At 37.1% G+C, this 26,598-nt stretch overlaps 1 protein-coding gene across 36 annotated transcripts in view; it reads left to right on the top strand.

Moving 5' to 3' along the window:
* The window catches only part of ARPP21 (cAMP regulated phosphoprotein 21), a 160,473-nt gene that overhangs the window by 103,047 nt on the left and 30,828 nt on the right, over window positions 1-26,598 (top strand). For all 36 annotated transcript variants that reach the window (XM_058443060.1, XM_058443056.1, XM_058443053.1 and 33 more), the window contains one exon: window positions 2,313-2,439. In XM_058443060.1, the coding sequence (XP_058299043.1) occupies window positions 2,313-2,439 (127 nt within the window). The remainder of the gene's footprint in view (window positions 1-2,312; window positions 2,440-26,598) is intronic.

Below are 26,598 nucleotides of genomic sequence, written 5' to 3'. Positions count from 1 at the left end.
TATTTAATAAATGTAAAGGTCGATTTCATCTGACTTATCATGTATGCTTCCTAAATGCCCACTGGAAAAGCACATGGACGAGACAAAGAGGGATTTGAAGAAAAGAAATGGGAGAAGTGCATATTTTTAATAGTTGCTTCTTTCTTTTCTTTTCTAATCCGCTCATTTTTGGATTCTCCATATTTTAACATGATTGGTTGAAAATATACATTTTTGTCCTTTGGGGCTATTCTTACTCCTTTCTTCCTTCACCTCTCTCCTTTCAAACCTTTCATACTGATCTTTTAAAAGATTGCTGTTAACCTGGCTTTCTTTCCATCCTCTCTAAGAGAGGATGAAGTTAGACCAACAGCTCATTTGCTTCATCCGGTTGGGGATCATAGTTCCTGAGAGCTGACCAAAGCACCACCTTGGAGTGGCGCTGGATGCAAGTAGCCAAATCTCTAGCACAGCTTGTGAAGGTATCACAGAAGCTATGTCTGGGGAAAAGAACAAAAACAAAACAAACAACAACAAAAATTGAGTTTAAATTTTTTTTTCCATGCAGCTGTACTTTTATTGTAACCACTAGTGCTCATCAGAACATTTTTAAGTATAAATTCCTTCATCCCTGAGGATATTTTGTGTTTTATATTGAACATAAGAAGGGAGATCAAGGAATAGATACCACACTCTTGAGCTTACATTTAAGCAAGACACAGTCTTTTCTAAAGGAACAAAATGCTGTTTCCTAAAAGACATGTAAATACAAATGCTGACAAATAAATTAGATGATAGTTGTTCCTATTTTTAGTATTGGGAGGCGTCTGATGCATAATGGTAGTCATCTTTAATACCACCACAATTTGCCAGAGCATAGCTAAATGCTATTATTACTCCAGAATTATTTGTTTTTTATTGTTATAAACTGCCTGACAAAAAAGAGAGAAGTAGTAAGAGCGAATCACTATAAGCAATGTATACAATGACTTAGTTGCCAGATACTAACCCAAGATTGCTTTAGACTCATTCAGCCTCTTGCCCTTGAATATCCATATGTTACGTAGCCACAGTTATAATTCATCATGATTTCATGAAATTGCAGAGCTACAGGTTCACACAGATTAAGTTATATTTTGTTCCCACTTTATCCTCAGGCAGTAAAATATGTTTCAACAGCAATATTGAAATAGAAAAGTGTTTCCTATTTGACTTGAGCAAATCAGAAAACAAAATAACCATGAAAATCACAGTTCTCAAATAATTGACTTGTAATTTTATTCCATGTGTATAATGTTTTTAGGCAGTCTACTAGGGTACTTCAGTTGTCATTTTAGAGAATATGATAGGCGACAACTCAGAAGCCCAGAGATAGAAAATAATTAACTAAGATTAGTAAGAAAGTGACCTTAAAATAAATGAACTGAGGCAGGCAAAGAAGTCTAGCAGATCACGAAACATTTGATTTGGATCATAATCAAATAGAATAATTTTATTCATTCTCAGTCATAAGAAAGTTAAGAAGGTAGCATAGACAACATTTTTATCATATTTCCCCTTTTAGATTGAACATACTTTTTTGAATAGTGGTGTGTACCAATCATTCTGCAATGTGCTTTGATAGACTACCGTATTTCATAATTGCATTCTCTGCGCCTTTTAGGCTACAGATCAGCAGTTTTCATGTTTCACCCCTGTTTCCATCAGAAAAGCAATTCAAGTTAGATATAATATTTAAAATGTAGGTTTTCATTGTTGATGATAACTGTTTCACTCTCTCCTGTTTCATCTAAAAAACACAAAAGTCTTGTTTTAAAACAACCATTGTATGATCACGACTAGGTCAGCAATTGAGCAGGATTTATCACAGATGGCTCATCTCTGCTCCATATGGCTGGGGTGGCTTGACTAGGGCTATGCTTACATGCCTGGAACTGGAAGGTAACCAGTCAATTGGGGGTACCTGTGTTCCCCACATGGCCTTTTTCTGCAGCAGAATAGTCTGGACTTCTTTATCTCTTGGCTGGGTTCCCTGCCTACAGACGTGGAAGCTGCAAGGCTTCTTTAGGATCAGGCTTGAAAGACTCCGACATCATTTCTGCCTCATGGCATTGGTAAAAGAAAGTCACAGAACCAGCTCAGATTTAAGTTTGGCAAATGGATTCTGCCTCTTTACGGGAGAAGTAGCATGCACATACACATAGGCATGGGAGAAGTTTGCGGTGGCCATCTTCACAACCTACCACAATTATAAGATGAAAACATATTTTAAGTTTAAAAATTTACATTATCTGCATTCTCATTATCTGCTTTCTTCCTCCTTTCTTCCACAGATGCCTGTATATTATTATCCATCTGGTCAGTACCCTACCTCAACCACGCAACAGTACCGGCCCATGGCCCCGGTTCAGTACAATGCTCAGAGGAGTCAGCAGATGCCACAGGCAGCACAGCAAGCAGGTACTTGGAATCTGTTTCCCATTTGCTTCTCAACCCAGTTATTTTTGCTGGTGAATCTTGTGCTCTTTGGATGAGTGTCCAAGCTTGGCAATTTAAACCAGCACATTTCCTCTACCCAGAGAAGATGACAAAGCATTTGATTGACTCTGTGTGGAAAAGTAGTAGGTACAAGAAGGTGAAGCATATGTCAGACTAGCATCCCTGGCATGCATGCTAAACAGTCTCCATAAATTATTTTTTGATCCTTCTTCTGTTAAAGCAGAAAGTCAACCATGTCCGTACCTTTCTAGTTCATACCTTCTTTTAATTTTTTTTCTTTTCAATTTGAAGAGTGCTTCCTCTGTTCTTAAGGCTAGGGAACCAAATTAGGTAGTTTCAATATCGTGCTAAAAGATACTGCCTTTAGAAGAAGGCTACTGACAATGCAGCGTGTCTCGGTGGAACTCTGACTCCATGGTTCACTTTCACGATGGCCACATGCCTCCTGCCCAGAGCCCGGCAGCCACTGTGCAGTGGGAAGGGGGGCCGATACACTGTACGAGAGTGAGTAGCAGGTCTCACAGTGAACCGGTCTCTTTCCCTACTGTGTCACACTCCTAATGGAATGCCGTTATCCAAAGAGCAGCACGAACCCGACAGGGCTGAGTGACTTGTGCTAGGGAGAGGTTCCTGTCATTCCTGCTGACCAAACCGCGGGAAAAACTGCTAATTGTCATGCTGAAGACCGCCTGACGAGGAGACTCTGCCTTCTGTAAGTAGGTCATGTAAAGAGCACGTGCTCCTTGCTGCTGCTCATAGATGCCTGCTCCGTGATCTGATTTCTGCAATGAATCTATGTTATGCATATGGAATGTATCCAGATACATGTGTGTAATATATACACAATATGTACCATTTTTATAAGCTATGAGAAAAGTGCAGTTCTAGCCAAGGATTAGCACCAATCACAGACATCCTAAGAATACTAATGCTGACACTGCCAGCGTCCTGTCAGATTGGAGAAAGAATTAAATTCCCCCGTATTGTGGATGGCTACATGTTCTTTGGTTTATCTCATGGCCTATTTAAAGTCTGCGGGAGAAGAATTAGAGAAACCTATATCTTCCAGCCAGATTTTGTCTTGTTTCAGCACTGTATTAGTTTGGGGAAGAATATATTTGACCTCTGAATTGACTTTAGACTTTTACAGTGTTTTGAGAACACTAAAGGGTTTCAAATAACTATTTATTTTAAGAAAATCACTTGGCAATATTTTCTCTGATTTGTGGAAAATGTTATTATCTTTATCATTTTGGTGGTAACTGTGCTATCAGTTTAGATACATGCTGTAGAAATGTGTTGCTTGCATTCTGGACGGTCTTATTTTATGCTAACGTTAATTAAAGGGTTAATTTACAATCTTGAGGATCTTGGTTTAGAGGCTGTGTGGAAGTTTTCTTCTTGGTTACTAATGCCTTTAGAAGAAGAAAGATGCAGATATCTAATTATAATGATTTTTATTAGGTTTGGTGCCATTGTGTGGCAATTTTAAAAGAGATTATTTCAGTCTCGTGGTAGAGTGTCATCATACAAAGAAACGCAGTTACAAAACATGCTGCAATCCACTAAACCCATAAACTCTAGATCTGTATGAGGGGATGAGAAAGTTAGATGAATATGATAACTGGGCAACAGAATTAGATTTCAAAAAATTTTTCAAAAAAGTTTAGGCCTCCCCCACTGACTTCTACATTGCTTTTTCTCCTCTTCACTAACTTCATTAGCGGATGTCAAAGCAAGAGACAATAGATGAGACATTTTTTACTCTTTAATAAAACACAATGGGAGATTTTAGGGATGTGGAAACACCCTCCCCCATTCAGTTAGAGACCTAACTGGCTCCAACTACATTCCATGGCAACCTGGTAGCTTTGGTTTGTCACATTCTCCCATATCACCACAAAAATGACATCCCCAAGGCGAGATAATGACACTGTAATGAGAAGGGTGCACTCTAGAGCAGCATCAAGCTCAATATAGAAGCAAGGCAGTGCCTAGGGTGTCAAGGAAGTGAGTCCAGTTAATGTGGCCTGTACAGGGTGAGGAGGTGAGAAAAGTGAAATGGTCATAAACAGTATTGTCCCCAGAAATGATGGCATTAGTATACACATGCAGACTGAGACCTTTGGGCTCTTGGTTTTTGTGACCATCACACTGGATACCTGGCCTAAAATCCCAACACAGTTTCCACCACAGTGATGAATGTACCTAGTATTTGGGAAAGCAGATGGTGTTCCCTAACCTTACAGAGAATCACTTCTGCTAATAAAATCCAAGTAACCAGCCCACACAGTGGCTCTTTGAGAGTGCACAGAGGCTCTGGGTCCTACAGCTGGGAGGCCTTTTGTAGAGCCTAGGGAGACTAACGGAAACTTTCCAAATGGACATGGCAGTCATTTGTGAGAGCAACTCTGTGTGGATGGACTATCTCATAGAGGAAAGAGCCTCTTCAGATAACTGTATAAGTTATATTTTCTGGAGGAACTAGAAGATAAGACTTCTCCATCTTTAAGTCAAACTATGGGCTACTATCAGCATGTCACCCTCCCACAGTCATGTTTTAACTTGTTCTTCCTCCTGCCTCCTGCAGCTGTGCGTCTTGGGATCTGACCCTCTTCCATCTTCATCTAATAATGACACCAGATTGTGTCATAACATCCTCTGCTATCACGTGGTTAAAATTAGAGTGAGAACAGAATTATGTCAGTTAAAGCCAAATGAGATTTTAATCTGAATTTGCTTCTTGGCACTGTTCTTAATCTTTATTTAATTGCAGTACAAAGCCTCTCTTCCTTCTCCTACATTCTTGCCAGAATTGAAATCTCTGTCAGTTACTACATCTTTCCTAAGACTTAAAACTCTACACAGTGAATTTTTGTAAAGTGAACTGGACACTATACTGTTGATTAAATAGGACACCTGAGTTCCCCTGTGGCACAGTAGGGAGATGGAAGTTCTTTATCCTGGTGATTTTGTACTCTTCATCTGATCAGCACATGGTAAAAGGTCCTAAACATGTGGAAGAGGAAGCCTATGTTGGTGGTGATTATAAATAAAGAACACTAATGTTGGGGCCAGGTGTGGTGGCTCACACCTATAATCCCAGCACTTTGGGAGGTAGAGACGGGTGGATCACCTGAGGTCAGAAACTCGAGACCAGCCTGACCAACATGGTGAAACCCCATCTCTACTAAAAAATAATAAAATTTAGCTGGGCATGGTGGCGGGTGCCTGTAATCCCAGCTACATGGAGAGGCTGAGGCAGGAGAATCACTTGAACCTGGGAGGCGGAGGTGGCAGTGAGTCGAGATTGCACCACTGCATTCCAAATCCAGCCTGGGCAACAGAGCAAGACTCCATCTAAAAAAAAAAAAAAAGAAAAAGAACACTAATGTTGAGAAAGTTTAGAGAAATCAAATGGTGGAGTTGCAAAACGATATTTGGAATTTGTAGCTACATTTGTGAGAAAAATAAAAACCTTCAATTTACAAATATCTCCAACAGAAGAATTTGTTTATTGCCCATCTGGCATTATCAGGTACCTCCAATAGTGGGGGGATGGTTTTCTTTCTGAAGGAATTATTGATAGCCCAAGTCTGTGTGGAAGAGCAGTTATCAGGATAGGTGCACTGCCTCATTAGCCAGGCATGGTGGTACTTGTCAGTAGTCCCAGCAACTTGGAGGAGTACAAAATCACCAGGATAAAGAACTTATGTCTCCCTACTCTGCCTCAGGGGAACTCAGATGTCCTATTTCATCAATAGTATAGTGTCCAGTTTACTTTATAAAAATTCATTGTGTAGAGTTTTAAGTCCTGAGGTGAGAGGATTGCTTGAGCCTGGGAGGTTGAAACTGCAGTGAGCCATGATCATGCCATTGCACTCCAGCCTAGGTGACAGAGCAAGGCCCTATCAAAAAAGAAAAAGAAAGAAAGAGGAAAGAAAAAAGAGAGAAAGAAAGAAAGAAGAAAGAAAGAGGGAGGGAGGGAGGAAGGAAGGAAGGAAGGAAGGAAGGAAGGAAGGAAGGAAGGAAGGAAAAGAAAGAGAGAGAGAGAAAGGAGAGAGAGAAAGAAAGAAAAGGAAGAAGAAAGAAAGAAAGAGAGAAAGAAAGGGAGAAAGGAGAGAGAGAAAGAAGAAAGAGAGAGGGAGGGAGGGAGGGAAGGAAGGAAGGAAGGAAAGAAAGAGGAAAGAAAAGCAGTTATCAGGTTATGGCTTGTTTATAAAAAGACTATGGTTTTAAAATCATTCTATCTTTGGAAGTCTTGGAAGTGAGAATATCTTAACTGGAAACAGAGTTTCTCAGCGTTCAGATATTGAAATAAAGTGCTGATGAACAAACATTTCATTCCTTAATTTTTTAAGTTTATTTTAGTAGTTAGCTCTCATGCCATTTTTTAAGTTAGTACCTGTGTTGCTATGGTTTTGTTCTTGTTGAGAAACAAATTTAAGGCCACAAAAATATTAGCAATTATCATATCTCCCATTGATTCGGGATCTTTAGTGGGCTAGTTTAATCACTACCACAAGTTCGCAAGGGAAATATAGTGTTCCTTCTTTACAGATAGGTGAAACTATTGTTCAGGGAGGTGAAATAAATTATCCTGGGTCTCAAGGTTAACTGTGTAGGGAAAAGCACCCAGACACGACTGGTTTTAAGCCCATGTGTTAAGCATTTTATTGGAACAACTTAAACACAGTTACTAGTTTTGCCTTTATATGCTATCATGGATGATCGCATAAAAACTGGCATGTGAGAAATAAACCAGCATGCCCATGTTATAGAGGCAGGTGATATTTAGTTAATTGTTCGAGTACACAGGTTGACCTAAAAGCAGAAAATATAAGAGCCTTGGTCTTCTGCCTCCCTACTGAGCTTGGGGTTCCATATCACTTTGTAGAGATGGTCAATAACAACAAATGGCAGAGAGCAGCTGAGACATTTACATTCAAATCACACATTAGAAAGGAAAAGAAAACAAAAAAGAGTTCCTCTTAGATGGTTTCCAACTCCAAATTTCCTTTGAAGTTCGACTTAAAAAGAAATATACTTAGCTTCATTCTCGGCTCTCCAAAATCTTGGTCATTCCTAAAAGCAAAAAAACAAACAAACAAAAAACAACAACAACAACAAAAAAAACAAAAACAAATAAACAACAAAAAAGGAACTTATAAAGTCCTATGTGTGTTCTTAAATGGGAATTGGGGAAGAATTTTGGTTTAGTGTCAGAGTAACACTAGCCTCATAAAATGAATGGGAAAGTGTTCCTTCCCTTTCTATTTTTGGAAAGAGATGGTATAAAATTGTTACTAAATCTTCTTTGTTTGTTAGAATTCTCCAATAAATCCATTTGACCCTGGAGATTTTCAGAAACATTTTTTTAACTTTGTATTTTAAGATAATTTCTGGAGATTTTAAATTATGAGTTAATTTTTTATGATTATAGTATTCAGATTATATATTTAATCTTTGCTTAGTTTGGATAGTTTGTTATCATTAAGGTCTTGGCCCATTTCTTCTAAGTTGCTGAATTTAAGAGTATAAAATTGATAGTTTTATTTCTTTACTATCTTTTTATAGCTTCAGGATATGTTGTGATATCCTGTTTCATTCCTGATATAGATGATTTTTAACTTCTCTCTTTTTATTTTTGTCAGCCTTGCTAGATTTATCAATTTTATTGATCTTTTCCAAGAACTAGCTCTGTTTCATTGCTTTTTCTATATTGTTTTAGCTTCAATTTCATTGATTACTGACTTATCTTTATTATTTTATTATTTTCTTCCTTCTGTTAATTTTAGGTTTATTTTGCTTTTTTTTTGGTGGTGGTTTCTTGAGATAAGAAGTTAGATTTTTGATTTGAGATTTTTTCTCTTTTTTAATGTAAATATTTAATGCTATAAATTTCCCTTTCAGTCTTGCTTTAGCTGTGTCCCACAGATTTTGATATGCTGTATTTTCATTTTCATTCATTTGTATATATTTTTAAATTTTCTTTGAGATCTTATCTTTGACCCGTGGATTATTTAGAGGTGTGTTGCTTAATGCCCCAGTGTTTAGAGATTTTCCTTTTGTCTTCCTGTTATTGATTCTTGATTGATTCTATGATAGTTAAATAACATATTCTGTGTAATTTCAGTTCTTATAAAATTTTTGAGGAGGTTTTATGACCCAGGAAATAGCCTATTTAGGTGAATGTCCCATAAGCACTTGAAAACACTGGGTATTCTGTGGTTGTTGGGTGGAATATTCTATATATATCAGCCAAATCAGGTTGGTTTATTTGGTTGTTCAGGTCTTCCATATTTTTTCTGTTTTTATGTTTACAGTTCCATCAGTTGCTGAGAGGTGGATATTCACAACCCCACCATAAGACTTTCTACAGCCTTGGAATGAATTTCAAGGCAAAAGTTGCCTCCAATGTCCCTGACATGCAAAGACAAAGGAGGGACTTAGTTTTTCAGACCATGCGATCTTTTAGTTCCTTTTGCAATTGAGTAAGAAATGTTTTGTCACCTAAAAAAAAGTTAACATTTCATAAAAATAGTCTGGAAGGTAAAAAGTCTTGTGAACAGTGATTGGGCTTTGGGTGAGCTGTTCCTATAAGCTTCTGCCCGCATCTCTCACTTGCCAGGCTTTCAGCCCTGTTGCTTAAAGCCAGTAATACTACTTTAGGTTTAGGTAGAAGAGTGATGAAGATGATCGTTTACAAAGGACAGCTCAACAATCTGCCTTCCTAATAGAACAGGAGAGTCTATATTCTTGAATGCCATGAAGATAGAACAATATGAAATCAAGACAGCTACACAGCAGAGTAAAGAAGGTAAAAAAGAGAGTGAGGGAACCTTAAGTTAAATTAAATTATAACTGCAGCAAATCATTTGGTATGGATTCTGAAACTGTAGAGATGTGTCTCACCTCTGCTTTATAAAATCCCTTTTCTCTTTTACCCGCCCCACTCCCAACTATCTGCTGAATGATTCATTTTGGGTAAAAAGCAGTTTCATAGAGCATTTTCCATTAAAATGTTTTACTTTTGAAATTACAGTTCAGAAGGAGGCCATGAAAAAGAAATCCTAAAAATGCATAGTATTGCAAAACCCATGCAGCTTTTATGGGGCTTTCTTATGGTGATTTAATGTACCTTTGTTCTGCGTGAGTAAGTAAGTGATACTCCAATCTGCCTTGCAGTAGTATAGGTGGAATTTCTCACGGAAGACAATAGTGGAAGTCTTTGGAATTTTTTGGAATGTCTTTACTCACTCTTTCCACTTACATTTAAGATAAACCTCACTTTGGACTTTCCCTTACAGTCTGCTCAACAGCCAGAATGAGATATGAGTACTATGAATATAAATGGAGTTTAAATACTTCATTTTGCTAAATGAGGAAAGTGAGGCTAGAAGGCCAGTCTCCGGCCCAATGCAGTCTCTCTTGTCAGAGCCAGAGAGGGTCTTCTGCTACTTTAGCACCTGCAGAATTAATAACAGATACAGATTTCAGAAACTCAGCAAGCTTATTCAGACAGTCTGACAAAGTCTGACTTGTCAGAGTCTACTCTGCCTGTGTGAACTCAAAACCATCTAATACCTGCAAGTTGTAAAGCGAGCACACAAACAAGAGAAAACAGTATCTCAATAATTTGGAAATATGTTATTACCCATCCCCACTCATAAGAAAAGAATTGGAGATTCTCCAACTGTCAGAGTATGATCTTTTTCTTCCCAGATAGAGAAGGTGGAAACGAGCCTTTACAACAGGCCTCTTGTTTGTTCAGCTAATTGGGGAAGCTAATGATGGATGCAGATTAATCAGGTTGCAATGAACTAAAAATACATGCAAATAAAAGACATAGGAAAGAATGGTGAGGGAAGAGGAAACCAGGTCAGGGAATGTATATCCTGTTTGTTTTATTTTGCTGACTGATACTGTGATAACAGTATCAATCAGGAATCTGCAGACAGCACTCTGACCTTTTGGATCTAGATGCCATTGAATCAATCCTGTATTCTACATCTGAGGAAACCATGTGTGTTTAAAGAGTTCTTTGGTGAAGAATTGTGAAGTTGGAGGGGATCAGCCTGTCAGAAATACAAACTTTAAAATAGGCCAGTTTTTGTTTCCCTCTGGAACAAAAATTCAAAATGCCTTTCAACTCTTTAGTTATAGTTATTCAATTCCCTCTAGCTCTTCTGTACACAAATCAACTCTAAGCCTCTGAAGATTCATAAAAACATCTTGCAAATGCTATCCCCAAGCCCTCTCATGGGAGATAAGAAGGTTACTATAACCAGGCTCCTAGAACTTTAATGTGCATGGAAACCCAGATCTTGTTAAAATGCATTTCAATGCAGAAGTTCTGGAGTGTCTTGAGATTCTACGTTTTTAGCAAACTCCCAGGTGATGCTGGTGCTACTGTTCTACTGTTTTGAGAGTAATGCAATAAATAGTACATTTTTATTCATGGCCAGCTCATATACAAGTTGTTGCAAAGGGAGGGGACCTACCCAAATTCATTATTTTATTTCACATTATTTGTGTAAGGCACAATTCTAATATTTCATAGTCAACGTATCTAATCTTGTGAATTACAGCTAGTATTTAGAATTAATATGCTAATGTTTACAAATCCCAATTTTAAGAAAGCATATGAATATAATGTGATTCCATGACATAGCAGACACTCATAAATGCATGAATAACATGTGTACCTATTTTCACTGTGGTATGGCAGGAAGTGAATGTGTGTGTGTGTGTGTGTGTGTGTGTGTGTGTGTGTGTGTGTGAGAAAGAGAGAGAGAGAGAATATTCATTTTAGCCAGATCTCTTGGTGGTTTATTTTTCCCTTGTGGAAAATATGGTGCTTCAGGTAAAGTTGTTGTGTGAATATTTAAAAGGCTAAAACACAAATCTCTCAACCATCTAATTCAAATATAAATAAGAGCAAAACTGTGGTTAAGTATTATGAAATCAAATAGAATGACAGCCTAACAAATCAATTCATGTCAACATATGAATATACACATTTTGTGTTTCAAAGTTCAAATACCCAAGGAATATGTCTCAGACTTTTTGGGACACTTTCAAAGGTATAGTATGTTTCAATTTTGGTATGCCTAGTGATCTGGGAATTTCAACAAATTTAAAATAATAATACTTCCATCAAAGCTCATTTCAATTGTTCAGATGGCAGAAAATAACCAGACTGTGAAAATGTATCCCTATCACCCTTTGCTGCTGGCAGCTCTTTCCTTCAATCATTTTAGTTTACTCTTGAATGAATAATAGTGGAATGGACACTTAGTGGCATGGCTGGCAGGAAGATATGATTATCTGTGGAACATGTATATTTGAAAAAAGACCAAAGCCACGATTTCTTTTCTGATAGTTCTTCATAGAAATTCAGTAAATAGCAATGTGTTTAGTTTCTTCATTCCTTCTTTTAGAAGTAATGTTTCTGACATAATAGCGAGCTGTTAGTATTAACAGCTCCAAGTAAGAAATAAGGTTATTGCCTCTTTAATGTTGTTCTGAAACACATTTGGGATGGGGCAAAATGTACCTTAATGGAATCTACAAATTTATTTAACCAAAGCAGTTGAGTAAGCGTTGACAGTGAATTCAATATTTTTAGCTTGACTGATTAATGTAATTGTCAATGTAATTGAGAAGGTTTTTTTTTTTTTTTTTTCCAAATCTCGCTTTTCTCATTCTTTGTGCTTCTGCTATTCTTCACCTTGATTTTTTTGGTCCTTGGGATTGGCTGGAGATGGGGAGAAGGAGCATCAGAGCTAAAGAAAGAATGTGGAATACTGGTATGACCAATAAGATACATTAATTTATAAACAGTAGGATTTTTGTCTTTATACCTTAATTTGCCTTCTCTAAGAGTTGATGATTCTTTAAAAAGATGTATTTTCCTAATAATTTACATAAATTTTAATATTTAGAGTCCATTATTCTTTGTAATTTTTATTTGAGAAAATATGTATAACTAATAACACTAAGAGAAGCAATGCAAAAGTTGTTACACTTGACAGCTCTAAGGACATGATTTATACTTTGGGTGTCTGCATTATTATATTTCCAAAAGCAGAGGGGTGAGTTATTAAAGAGTGACACAAGGATTTAATTGTCTGATGTCTGTTAACATCAGTGGGGGGAGTCACATGGATAAATCCTTGTGGAACATGCTGTTCTGAAAATATTAGTTTGAAAAAGGTTTCTATGGAAATGTTCATGTGTTTCTTTCATTAATCGGTCTAATTATTCCATTTACAAAAATGAGAATGAGAAGTATAACACTGGGATTAGGAGAAAAATTAACATTATTAAGAGAAATAATAAGAATCATGCTATTTTTAGACCTAAAAATCTTACACATTCCCAAAAATGGTATAGATGGCCAGGTTCTCTCTGTCGCCTAGGAGGTTATAGTAAAAGGAATTTGTTCAGCATATTTGCAGTAATTGCTTTAGCGCTTTGTATTTTATGTGATTTTTGGTGTTTAAATTTACATTTGTTATGCAGTTAAGCACTACTGGTATTATTAGAATTTCTGCTTTTCTGTAGAGATGGAAAGTAAGACAAATTATAGCATTATCTGTTTTCTTTACTATACAAAAGAAAATAGAAAGCAGTCGTTTGAAAAAAACAGAAAGAAAAAGGAGATTGGGATTAAAGATGGTAAGAAAAGAAAGGTGGCAAGTAAAGCATACACATATATGTTATTGAAAGCTCTAGCATTTCTTTGCAGTTTTTCTAGGACAGAAACTAAATAAAAAACAAAATAACCCTAAAAATTTCAAACTACTTTTTCCAAGAATGTGATTTACCTGATTATTTAACTGAATGAAATCTTGACCCTCCCTTTTACTTTTCTCCTCCTTTTGTTTCTTGTTAATTTTTTGTGAGCAATTTCTGTTCTCAGTTGTCACCTAGATCTATGAACTACCCTGTTTTTCAGTCCCACTTTTCTTCTGAAGCACATTTAAAACAAATAAACAAACAAAACTTTTTCATTGTCTCCACCACCTTCCCAACCCTAAGTCAGTTTTCTCATTGTATTTTCTATCTTTAACTCTTGACTCCACACAAGTTCTCTGCAACTCTCTTTATACTCTTTTTTTCTTTTTATATTAAATAAAATTTGCACTTCAAACTCAGGATGCTGCTCATGTTATGTTTTAGTTGTCTGCATTTTTCTCTTTATCAGTTCTTTTTCTTTCTATTCTGCACATGTCTCTCCATTATGAGATAGGACACTTCATTATTCCAGAGACAGTCTCAATCTAACAGCCAAATAATGAAGAAGAATTTCTGGGATTTTCTCCTTTTCTAGTAAAAGACCACAAAGAGTACCATGCTATTTCTTGTTCACCGTAGTACCCCTAGAGCCAACGTAAATTTGGCCCTCAGGATTTGTGACTTCACGTAGCAATTAGTTGTGATAAAAGAGTGAAGAGCATCTTGAGTAGTGTTATTTTTATCTTGCTTTCCAAATTTGGAGATGCATTGGTACCCACGGGAAAACTGCAAGGCTTTTGGATGGTGTTTAAATTTTTCATTTGCAAGAACTACACATTTGCTTAAAAACTTTAGGGGTATTCCAACTTTGAATAGGAAGCAGTTTGCAAATTGCTGAATTTATAAGACACTATCTCAGAAGTAAGTACCCCCGAAAGACGCTGCTTTTTAAAACTCTTTCTTCATTCTACTGTCTTTAGACATGACTGCTTACTACAGGGACACAAATGCAAATTCAGCAAAACCAATCAGCATGGGCTCATTTTACTCATTACATCCTAGTTTGTCTATTTCCCAGACCATCAGCATAAGATCACAGTTTTAATCACCCCCTCCAGCTCTGAAATACCAGAGCCCTTCTCTCCAGATGAGTGGCACATAAATGTAATGGTTCCACAGCAACAATCACTGTGACCTAGGAAGGCTACAATACTGACTGTAACTCATCGAATTAGTATAATTCTAAAAGAAACACTGTAACTTAGGCACTCTGTTTAGAGCTTATGCGAGTGACAGTCTTATAAGTGGGTTCACTAGTTGGTTCAGTTGTTATAGTATGATTCCATGGCTGAGGCATATTTGCACATCCGTTCTTTAGGAGAGTATGTTACCAATGTGCAGTAGCCTTCACATTTACGCTCCTGTCCAAAGCCACGAAACCACCACAGACCTTCCCCATGCTTTCATTTAGGTGCCATTCACAGTTGTCAGCCAATCCTTCCTGGTGGCAGTGATAATTCTGATGGCTCTTCAGTGACTCCCACCAATCCCTAATCATGAGGAAGATGCTTAATCATGGGGAAGATGTCAGCCGACATCATGATTCCCACACTGTTTTTTGAAGGTACCCAGAGACTTGTAATTCTCCCAGATGCTCTTACTGCTTTGGGGATTGTTTTGTCATTGTTGTTGTTGTAATAGGTCCCGCACAATTGCACCCACTTTAAGCCACAATGTGTCATATTTGTTCTAAGAATAAAAAATAAATGGCAGAAAGAAGGTCCAGATTAAAACCAAAAGCACACCTTGCAGAATGCAGGATATTGCAGTGGAACACTCATTTTGAGTATTGTAGGAATATGCAGTAAAATCTGTCAAGCTAGCTCCAAGTAGGTTTGCATTAATTTTTGTTTCCTAAGGAAAACAACTTATAAACAAATATCACTTTCATTACTCATTTATGCATGGGCAGTGTTAAGCAGCCAGTGGTATGCTATTATGATACAGAGTTCAGAGGGTTTGAAGTGCCTTTTAGTGAATTTTTTTTTTTTTTTTTTTGAGACAGGGTCTTTCTCTGTCACCCAGGCTACAGTGCAGTGGCATGAGAACTGCAGCCTTGAACTGCCAGGCTCAAATAAGCCTCCTACCTTAGCCTGAGTAGCTGGGATTACAAGCACCCGCCACCACATCTGGCTAATTAAAAAAAAAAAAATTGTGAAGATACGGTCTTGTTATGTGGCCCAGGCTGGTCTCAAACTCCTGAGTTCAATTGATCCTTCGGCCTTGGTCTGCCAGAATGTTGGGGTTACAGGAGTGAGCCACCACACCCACACCCCTTCAATGAATCTTGATGAATAATTCAATTTTCCCAAGTTAAGACCTATTAGCTCTACCTGCTAGAAAAGGCTCAGCTTTTGCTGACCTGGGCCTGTGGAATTGAGATGAGTCAAAGAGAACAATCCAATGACAAAAAAATAAATCCGAGAAAAAAGCTCCAACCTAGCTGAAAATTGTAGCGAGAATGAGGAGAAAGAGAAGATAATCCAAGTGGTGGTTTTTGTTACGTTTGTTACGTTTTCTTTTTTATATAGAACATTTTATAAATTGTGAAAACAATGCAGTATATAGAGTAAAGAAGGCTTTTTAAAAAGACCTCAAAACTTTATGCTAACGAAACAATGAATTTTTAGTTTTGACTCTTTCTGCCTTTGAGCCTATGTATATATGTATGTTACAGATACAAACATGTATTGTGCTCATAGAGCATTGCAATTTATTATTTATTTGGTATTATATTTATTCAAAACTCATTATTTTACACTTGATTCTGATTTCTGTGACAATTTTTTAAAGAAGTAAAACTGTATTTTCAGATTTCATGTGTTTTACATAAAAATTCAAAGCAATCCACAAAACAACTAGTAGAACTAATAAGTTAATTTAAGTGTTGCAGAATAGAGGGACAATATACAGGAATCAACTGTGTTTTTACATACTTGTGGAAAACAAATAGAAAATTTAAAAATTCTATTTATAATAGCAACACAATTTTAATAGTAATAATTAATCACAACATTCCTGACCTTGTGGCCCAGGGAGGATTAGATCATTGCCTCATTCATCTGAGAACCACTCCTTGAGCCCTAGAACAAAGCAGTACCTTGTAGAGAAACAGCAATTACAACTTGAAATATTTCTCTATGCAGTCCTTGCTTTCCTGATTTCCTCATCAATAAAGACGCATTTACTTGGGGGGCGGGGGAACTAAGGCTTTCAAATCTCTCATGTATCTTCTTTAGCTTCCATATTCAACAAATATTTCACAATAAACTTTGGTTTTGCTGCTTCTCTCCCCAAACAAGGACAATGCCATAGAATTTTCAGAGTATTTTTCCACCTTCCGTCAAGGGCTTTTGTCTTTTTAATTTCCCATTGTTAAAAATGACACAATTCAAGGAGCTCACACTCTTTGAGTTGGAGTCTACCTCAAGTGCCTCTCTGAATATGCTACACAAAGGAGACGGTTTCCTTAGCAACAGGAATGTGACGAGAAAAAAAAAAAAAACATGGAAATATTTGCTCCCTACCTCCTTCCCCAGCGCCCTTCAGCCCTGCCGTTTGCCATGCACAGAAACTACGCTTTTGACAAGAATTCAGCTCCTGATTAGTTTAATCATTATCTATAAGTCCCTCTACAAACCACTTGCTCTATTTTTTTCATTAATGAAACCAGTTCAGCTATGGAATGGTCATTTTCTCATTACTGCCTTTAGCTGTTCTTTTCTATATATTTAAGTAGAGAAAGGGAAATTGGGTTTTAAAAAGTGTGTGTGTGTGTGTGTGCGTGCGTGTGTGTGTGTGTGTGTGGTGGGTGGATGTATGAATGTGATTGTCCAGATAAGTGGATTTTAAGTGACTGATAGCATTTATTTTTACATTTATTTCCAGTTTCTGAAATTTGCATATAAGATACATTTTAAACTCTGGCAGGTGGCAATGACGTGTTTAGTGACCTCTATGAAAAGTAATGTATTAATTTGGCGGTACTTATGACACTTATTGAGTGCGCTTCTGAATAAACCCCCACGAGCTTAATGTGGTTTTCTCTATATATTAAAAATTGGCAAGACAAACATAGGTATATGAACTTACAGATAGAAGAATCTAACTGAGGTCTAAATCCAGGGACATCATTCAGCAATATGGAGATCAATAGATGTGATTTTAAGTCCTAAATGCTCACTATGCCTAGGAAACCAATAAACCCACATCATTTGGGTCCAAAGCACAACCTTTTCCCAATACAATTTATCCCTCTTTCCTGTATCTTTTACTTACTCAGAGCAATGACATAATATGCATATACAATTGTTCATTTCTAAATTATTTTACTGCTGAGCTTATCAGCTATTGAAGAATGTTTAGTGTGTTGTAGACTTTCTCTTTTTTTTTTTTTCAGGTAATTGAACAGGTAATTGAGCCACCTGTTCAGCTTGGAACTTTAGGAATCTATGAGTTTGCCGATATATTTACTGTATTTTATTCAGGAAGAAGTCTTCAGCATAAGTAGAAAAAACAGAAGAACTAGTATCTGCCATTTTTTTCCTTTCATTTTTTTATTTTCATTTTTTTCCTTTCCTTTTCCGTGTGTGTGTGTGTGTGTGTGTGTGTGTATGACTTAAACAACTGAAATTTATTTTCCCATAGTTGTGGAGGCTAAAAGTTCATAATTAAAGCATTGGCAGATTTGATTTCTTCCGAAGCGTCTCTCGTTGATTTGCCAATATCTGCCCATTCTTTTTAAACTGAAGAATTAAAGAAAAAATATTAAGTGTAGAAAACCAGTGTGCTATGCCAAAGTGTTCTTATAATGTGGTCAACAAACACTAACACTTTGGATTGTTTTACCACCAGCTAGCATTAATCAAAATAGAAACAGTGATACTGTGTTCTTCCCATGTCGAGCCACTCGGTTATTGCAAGAATTGCAGTATACCTTCAGGAACTAGACGGCATATATTAAGCATCACATTGTATCTTCATGTGTATTTATAAATGGATCTTAAAACCCTAAAAATGACATGCCAGGGTTTATTCCAGAGGCTGTAAAAACACTAAGAAGGCATCCAAAAGCTTTCCTTTTCCCCCTTGTTGTGGTTGTTGGTTTGTGGCGACAGTATCTGACTGTAAATTATGTGAATCAGTAATGCCAGCTCTCAGGATCCCTGGGAGCTGTCTTCCTGTCTCTGCTCACACTGGTGGCCCTCAGGGTTTGTGGCATTGTCTTCAAGACTGGATACTTGAATTCTGTCCATTTGCCTGGTGGTGACAGCCAGCACTTGTACAATGACAACTGCCATCTGGCTCTTTCTGCTAGATTTGTAGCAGAAGCCTCAGTTGAGTTTGGGGGATGCGAGATTCTCCAGGGAAGGAAGAACCTCTTTGAAATCACCACAGATGGCTTTATTTGGAGAAGATAACAGGCACAGAAGTAGAAGGAGGAGGTTAAAAAAAAAATCTGCTGGGAGTTTGATGTCTGCTGCTCTTAAAAGAACTTAAGATGAACTTCATTGATTGATCAGGACTATATTATGTACATGGAAGAATTTGGAGGCATTGTGAAACCAAACTGAAACTTTAAAGATTTTGAAATTAAGCAGCCCATCATGGCATTGTGGATATTAGACTTTCCTAACGAAATGTGTGAATGTGATGTAAATTTGCCATGGGAAAAAGTGCATTTTCATGGTTCCTAAATCATTGTTTCTTTGTTTGTTTGTTTGTTTTTGTTTTTTGTTTTTTTTTGAGACGGAGTCTCGCTCTATCGCCCAGGCTGGAGTGCAGTGGCGCAATCTCGGCTCACTGCAAGCTCCGCCTTCCGGGTTCACGCCATTCTCCTGCCTCAGCCTCTCCGAGTAGCTGGGACTACAGGCGCCCGCCACCACGCCCGGCTAATTTTTTGTATTTTTAGTAGAGACGGGGTTTCACCGTGGTCTCGATCTCCCGACCTCGTGATCTGCCCGCCTCGGCCTCCCAAAGTGCTGGGATTACAAGCGTGAGCCACCGCGCCCGGCCTAAATCATTGTTTCTTGAGAGATGTCCCACCCACATTAGGATTGGCAGGGTGGTGAATGGCTTATTTAAAAAATGCAAATAAACGGATCTTCCTGAACTTCTGAGGGCTGGGCACCATCTTCCCCAAAAGACTACTCAGTTTTTGTGGGAAGAGTGCATTTCTCCAGTCTCTTTCAAAAGCACTTTTTTTCCCTGACTGTAACAGATTCTAATGCTCAGGCAGATCCGCTTTTCTAAAATGCATTCTCAAGCAATTAATATGCCATTAATATTTAAGAACCACTGGCCTAAAGCTAATCTACTTTGAGAATTCTTCTGAGTTTTATTTTCTTCTCTATGTTCAAAGGAATACAAGTTGGCAAGTATACCACTGAGTTCAAATCGAGGGCAAATTTTCTTCCACATTTTCAAAGGCATCTAGGTTGTCAGGAACACTGTCTAATACAGAAAATGTTTGCTTTCTCTATATTTAGAGATGCATTTGGAGATGACTAAAACTACAAGGTGGGTGGGTAGGCAAAGTTTAGATGTAGGCAAGGTACATGAAAAATTTGACATCTGGCTAGCACTTTTTGGCTACTTTTAACACAAAGCTACTCATAAGACCTCTGTGTCTTCAAAAGGGCTTCTTCTTTATACAGTAACCCCCCACACATGAAGACAGGCCTGTTCATTTGGGAACAGCCCTCCTGCACCACCTCTGCCTGGTACCTTAATGTCTATGGAGGTGACCTGTTGCCACTGTCAGCAAAGTTTGTGCTTTACTCTGTTGCTAAAAAAACAAACAAAAACAAAACAAAACTTCTGGTTTTAAAGGGCATATTTCAATATTCTCAGAGGGAAAAATAGCTGAGTGGAATTAAGCTCCAGTGAGATTCTTGATTATTCAATGGTGAAAAGTGGAAGCTGAGATAAGATGGATTCCCAGTATATGGAGACTAGAAGGATTAGCACCTCAGCCACCAGTCATCTTAAAGCTGTGAGCAAAAAAGCTTATGTCATAAGTTTTGTTTCTACAGGTTTAATTTCTAAGTAAAACCAGAACACCAACTTTGTAGCCAGGCAGTTATTTATTCATTTCAGCAAGTGTTTATTGAGCCCCTACTAGGACGGCAGACATTCAATGAAATCTGAAGACACAGACCTGGCGTCATTCCACACTGAAACCATTGACGCCTCCATCCATGAGTCCATTCAGACCTGCTGGGATTTTTACAACATGTTTAAATAACAAAGAATTTTTTCCAAACACAGATCCCTCAACACCAAGATCAAAAACTTTATAATAACTACACAGACTCTCTTTCTCCTCTCTCTCTCTCTCTCTCTCTATCTCAGACACACACACACGCATATGGAATATATATCATTATTCTTACACTTAAAATTTTATTTTGTCAAGAGTCAATTGTTATTCAAATGTTTTCAATTAAAATTACAGAGATGTTCTGTTGTAAAAATACTCTCCTTTGTGCTAGTAAACAGGATGGACTATATCTTGAACATGTTAAAATGATATTTGTGATTAATATCAGAGAAGTGCTGATATTATTTCTCAAATTTTGCTTATTTGCTTTCTACATAGAACCAATAAAATTGACAACTAGCATTGCCTATATATGCAGGTGTGATACTATTCAGGATACTAGTATATTGGCCCTTCATTATGAAACTTTCAGGTCCTCATATATTTTCTTTTATTACAATTATCTACTTATTTCTGATAAATATTGGATTCATAGAGGCTAAAGGGCTGGGAAAGGAAAACATTCATGACTGCTTACAACCATTTGATACCAGTTGTGTCAATACAGACCTCACATAGCAGACATGCAGTCAATATTTCTTGAATAAGCAAATGACACACTTTCCTAAAATAACACTAAGTATTAGTAAAAATGGTTCAAAAAGGACGGTTCTAAGATGATGGTTCCAATTTATTCTTAATTTGAAGACAGGCATATATTGAGGTTTTATAAAACCCTGATTTAGCCATGTTTTAATGGCTAGAAGTTTAAAACCAGACTCAGACACTAGAGCCAAGTAAACTGTAAGACACGATCACACTCTGAGATTATTCAATGCTGGTGAGGAGCGGCCATTTCTCTGCTGTCCCTCAATGCCTTCTTTCATTAAACATTACTGATTCTGATGCCCAGACACACCAGGTCTTCTGAGTATTAGAAGAATATTTTAGACTTTTAAAATAGCATCTGGAGAATTGAGTCAGAGGCTACAATGGGGTACATAAATATATTATCAGACAGTTAAACATGGGGAACCACTAGACAGAGGTCTAATTTTAATAGTTCTGTGTGTCTTTTTAAAAATATAATTACACAGCTAGGGTTGAGGAAATCCTTCAAAAGTCTCTGATCTAATTAAATGGCACTCTTCAGGTGCGTTAAAACACCATTGGTTTTGATTAATAGTTCTCTTACCTGCCTCATTTCTGCCTCTCTTGGGTATCTCCCTTACAACTGGGCTGTTGATAGAAGGTGGAATTTTTACATGGCCTTAGGGTGACACATTAGAGTTAATGTCATATTTTGAATTGAAGTCCTGTGAAGACTGCCTGGAACTGCAGTTTGTGCGTTTGATAAATTTTAAAAGTCTTGATATGTGTTTAACATTCAACTGTCTCTCATTGACGTGCTTCACCAAGGTGTGGAGTTGAGTAGTGGCTGACCCTCTGCCATGCTTGTCACCATGCAGTTACAATGTTATGGACAAGAGCTATTATCTAATCCCATGGAACCGCATGGAGCTTGGACAGTCACTAGAATGGAACAAAACCCCTGAAAATCCTTTAGCGGCTACTGTAAAATTGAATAGATATTACAGAAGTGAATCTGGTGCATTGGTCTTGACTTTGAAGGCATAACTGACTTTAGTGGCAGTTTAGATGTCTGGGTAGGGCCATCCTACAGTACCAGTATAGAAACCATGTGTTAAATTGTATTATTTCCGAAGTTTTCATCACCTTTGAGTATTTGTAGAACTATTCAGAAAAATCTTCATCAACAGTAAAATTTGGCGATGATTACTTTGTAACTCAAATATGATTTTCAGGCCGGGCATGATAGCTCATGCCTGTAATCCCAGTAGTTTGGGAGGCCAAGGTGGGAGGATTACTTGAGCCCAGGAGTTTGAGACCCGCCTGGGCAACATAGGGAAATCCCCATATCTCCAAACAAACAAACAAACATACAAAAGAAATATGATTTTCAGAGAGGATTGAATTGCTAAGGATGGCTACAATGAAAAAAATAGTACATTTAGAAAGAATAACCTGCTTTATAAAATGAAATTAAATATTAGTGTCTGTTCCTGCCTCATAGAAGATTATGGCAAAAGTTTTCACTTTTTTGGTAACCTAAAAAATATAAGGATGAAAAATAACATTTAATTTTAACCTCTAAGAAATCTCTTAGAGACACATAACTTCGTCAAGAAGAATTATAACAGTATAATATGCATGCTTTTGCATGATAAATAGTAGCATTTTTAGAAATGTTTACTTTTATTATCATGGCTTTGATTTTAAATGCTGACAGCTTGCACTAAAACATTTAAAAGTTGTCAACTACATAAAGTGTGTGGCAAAAGATTCTGTGAGGTTTTTTTCCTCCAAGTATTTTCTTTTCTTCTCTTCAGTGGCTGATGTATGCTCCTGGGCTTCTGAGTTAAATTTGGATTCTTATGTGCTTTCTTCCATGCATCCCCGAGGTGAGATACTGATTTATGACAGTGAGTGGAGATTCAGGGATTGACCACAGAAAGTGACACACCTGCATCCCATACTTCAGGTGACCTTCTTAAGCATAGTTTTCTTTGGTCACAAAAGAGATTACTAAGGACTCAGAATACAGAGCAAAAAGGGAACCCTAGATAATGTTTTGTGGGGGTTTTAGTTTTCTGTTTGCATGTATGTATACATTTTGTTTTTCTAACTGGTTCTGGAGAGATAAATGTAAGGACACCACTTTTACTAAAAACTTATAGTTCTGTCATTTGTATATCATAGAAATACATATGCATAGAGGAATATAGAGGAATTTTAAATTCTTATTGAGTGTAGCAAGCAGTTTAACATTTATTATTTCTAAAACCTTTTCACTTCACAGGATCCGATTTAATGTTCTACATTCTGTTGATTAAATGTGAAGTTACAACATCAGAACTAAAATCATAAGCAATACATTATGTTCTCATGTACCTACTATTGCTAAAGGACAAGGAAAATTCGACTTAGGTTAATTATTTTAAATCAAAATTATCCTTTTAAGTAATTGAACTTAAATTTATATGGAATTTTTGCAGAAATTATTTTATTTTTCACACCTTACTAAACAGTATATACACTGATAATATTATTGTTTGTTGTTACCTTAAATATCCTCAGCCTACCCTTCTTTTTCAAGGTTTTACATCTGTCAAAATGTCAAATTCTAAGCAGGATTGCCTTGCCCTCATCTTTTTTCTTCTACGGTAATTTGGGCTGAGAGAGTGATAGCAAAGCTTGTTAGAAACATGTCTGAGATTGATTCTGAGAGATAGTTAAGAAGCTTAGCTGGCCGGGCGCAGTGGCTCACGCTTGTAATCCCAGCACTTTGGGAGGCCAAGGCGGGCGGATCACGAGGTCAGGAGATCGAGACCACGGTGAAACTCCGTCTCTACTAAAAATACAAAAAATTAGCCGGGCGTGGTGGCGGGCGCCTGTAGTCCCAGCTACTCGGAGAGGCTGACGCAGGAGAATGGCATGAACCCGGGAGGCGGAGCTTGCAGTGAGCCGAGATCGCGCCACTGCACTCCACCCTGGGCGACAGAGCAAGACTCTGTCTCAAAAAAAAAAAAAAAAAAAAAAAAAAAAGAAGCTCAGCTAAGAACAGAAACCAAGGGAGTGGGGTAGTAGGGAAATGCTGTAATGTGTAGTTAACTGGATCGCCTCTTTTTCACGCTGAGTCCTTCAGTTTATTGCATAAGTGAAGCATCAGTATACTGAAATCAGCCAGCAAGTTTCTTGTCAGTTGAGCATAGCTGGGATACAATTTTGCACACATCTTCTTGCCAAGGAACAAAACTCCACCATTCCAAACGAAGAGGTGACATGTAAATGTAAATGAAGACAGAGTGCTTTCAATGCTTCTTAAAATAAATTGAAATGTAAGTAGTTTCTTCCTAGTGAGTTATAAAATGAGAAAGATAGAAAAGACAAAAATAAGTCTTTTAAAATAGGTTAGCCTCAATAATTACTACATATAAATAATTTATTCTACATAATGGAATGGTTAAGCATAAGAACTAAGGAATTTGATTTCCTGAGTTAAAATTTTTGCCATTTATATCTGTGTGACCTTAAAGTAACTACTCTGTGCCTTAGTGTTCTCATATGTAAAATAAAGAAGATCTGAGGACTAGTTCATCAAGGATTAAATACAATAATGCAAGTGAGGGGCATTTAGTGTTTGACACATAGAAAGCAATGACTGATTAATAATGTAGCTCTGGGTACCACATAGAGCCTGTACAAGAAATGAGCACTGATTCTGAAAACTATTCTAAGTACCCCCTCTATTATTTATGTGGAGTATCCAATAACTAATGCATTCAGTGATCTTCCATGGAAATTTAACTCTCTGGATTTTAAATGCTACTCATATGCAACTAGAGTCATGTTTTTATTCTTTGAAAAAAAATGGGAATTTTGAATTCTATTCATTTGGTTAAATACAGCCACATGGCTCTCCCAAGTTCCATTCTGAAACTAATTTGTAAATCTTCACAAGTTGGAGTAGTAATGGCACACATACATAGGTAATATTGAATGCAGCGTGGAGGTGCCAATCTCTTTACTGATGTAAACAAGAGAGGCTTTGCTACTTAAAAAACAAGAAGGAGAAGAAGGAGAAGAAGCACTAACACAGAATGAAACAATCAGGTGCTAATTTGTTTCTTTGCCTGCCCTAGATGCCACTGTATGTGAGGGATTATCATAGAAAATACATTCTTGCTGGAATTTTGAGCCTTTAGGCATTTGACGTGCCAATTGCCTTCACTTGGTTGTAGTCCGTAATTTATCACTGGAGTGTCCTACCCTGCTCAAATGCGCCCTTTGTGGGCAGAGGCAAACCTAATATACTTTCCAAGTGTATTTGAATTGCTTCAATAAATCACAGCTGCCACTGTAAGCAGTTTTATCATTTTCCAGAACAATAAGTTATCATCTTACCTTATAGATGCAATGCTTTCCAAGACTTTTATTTGTGTAAATTGTAATGCACCATCACCTATTTCTTAAAATGCAATTAAGAAGCTCATATTATACGTGTGTGTGTGTGTGTGTGTGTGTACATGAATATATAAACATATTTTAGGGTGCAAGGAAGTATTCCAAGGCAATGGTGTGAGCTTACCAAGAAATGGGGCATTTTTTATCCTGCTTATTTTATAGCAACAATTACTATAATGGTGTGAGCATTAAATGCTTGGAATTGGGGTTAAACTTCATTTAGCTCTTTACTGCTCCAGTGTCTCAGTGAAACCACTTTGTGAAGAAACAGGACTAAGCACAAATCATTCCTGTTAGGCCTACTGTGCATGAGATGGAGAAACCTGATGTTTTAACATATTGTCCACCTCTGTTGATAACTCTATAGACAGTCATTTCAATAAATCAAGCTGTAGAATCAAATTTTTGCCCATAGTGATCTCTAGGACTTACTTTCAATTTCTTCTTTATTTCACAATGACCAAACCACAAGTCAGAATACACCTGATTTAAATCCTTTAGACTCCTGAGGAAGTAAATGTATTATATGAAGATACCATGTGTTAAGTTTCTAACAAGGCAAACATAATCTAACTTTTATGCTGTTTCTGGACTCTATTCACCATGATGGACAATAAAGTGTGCTCTTTTTTATTGGCTTGACTAAAAAACTGCTTAATATTTATAAATTAATTTGCCATCAGTTCTTACATGATAAGAAAATAATTTTGTTTGTAATTACCTCAATAGTTCACTCCAAGCAGAGAAAAGAAGTCTATAAAAATGCCAAGTTTTATAATTAGAAACTAATTTATTTGTTTCAAAGCCAAGTGTTTTCCTATGTACATGGTAATATTTGAATTAGCTTTAATTCTGTCTACATTTATTAACAAGAAGGGACTTATATGTCCTATCATGAAATTTCAGACTTTTCCATGCAGCTCTGTCAGTTTGCAATGGTTGTTTATTTTTATATTACACTCCTCGATAGCCATTACTAAGAACTTCATAAACCTCCTCTTCATGCCTGA

This window comes from Hylobates moloch, unplaced genomic scaffold (assembly GCF_009828535.3).
Source record: "Hylobates moloch isolate HMO894 unplaced genomic scaffold, HMol_V3 SCAFFOLD_8, whole genome shotgun sequence".
Lineage (NCBI taxonomy): Eukaryota > Metazoa > Chordata > Mammalia > Primates > Hylobatidae > Hylobates > Hylobates moloch.
The sequence above is the reverse complement of the archived record's forward strand: the minus strand, read 5'-3'. Positions and strand labels throughout refer to the sequence as shown.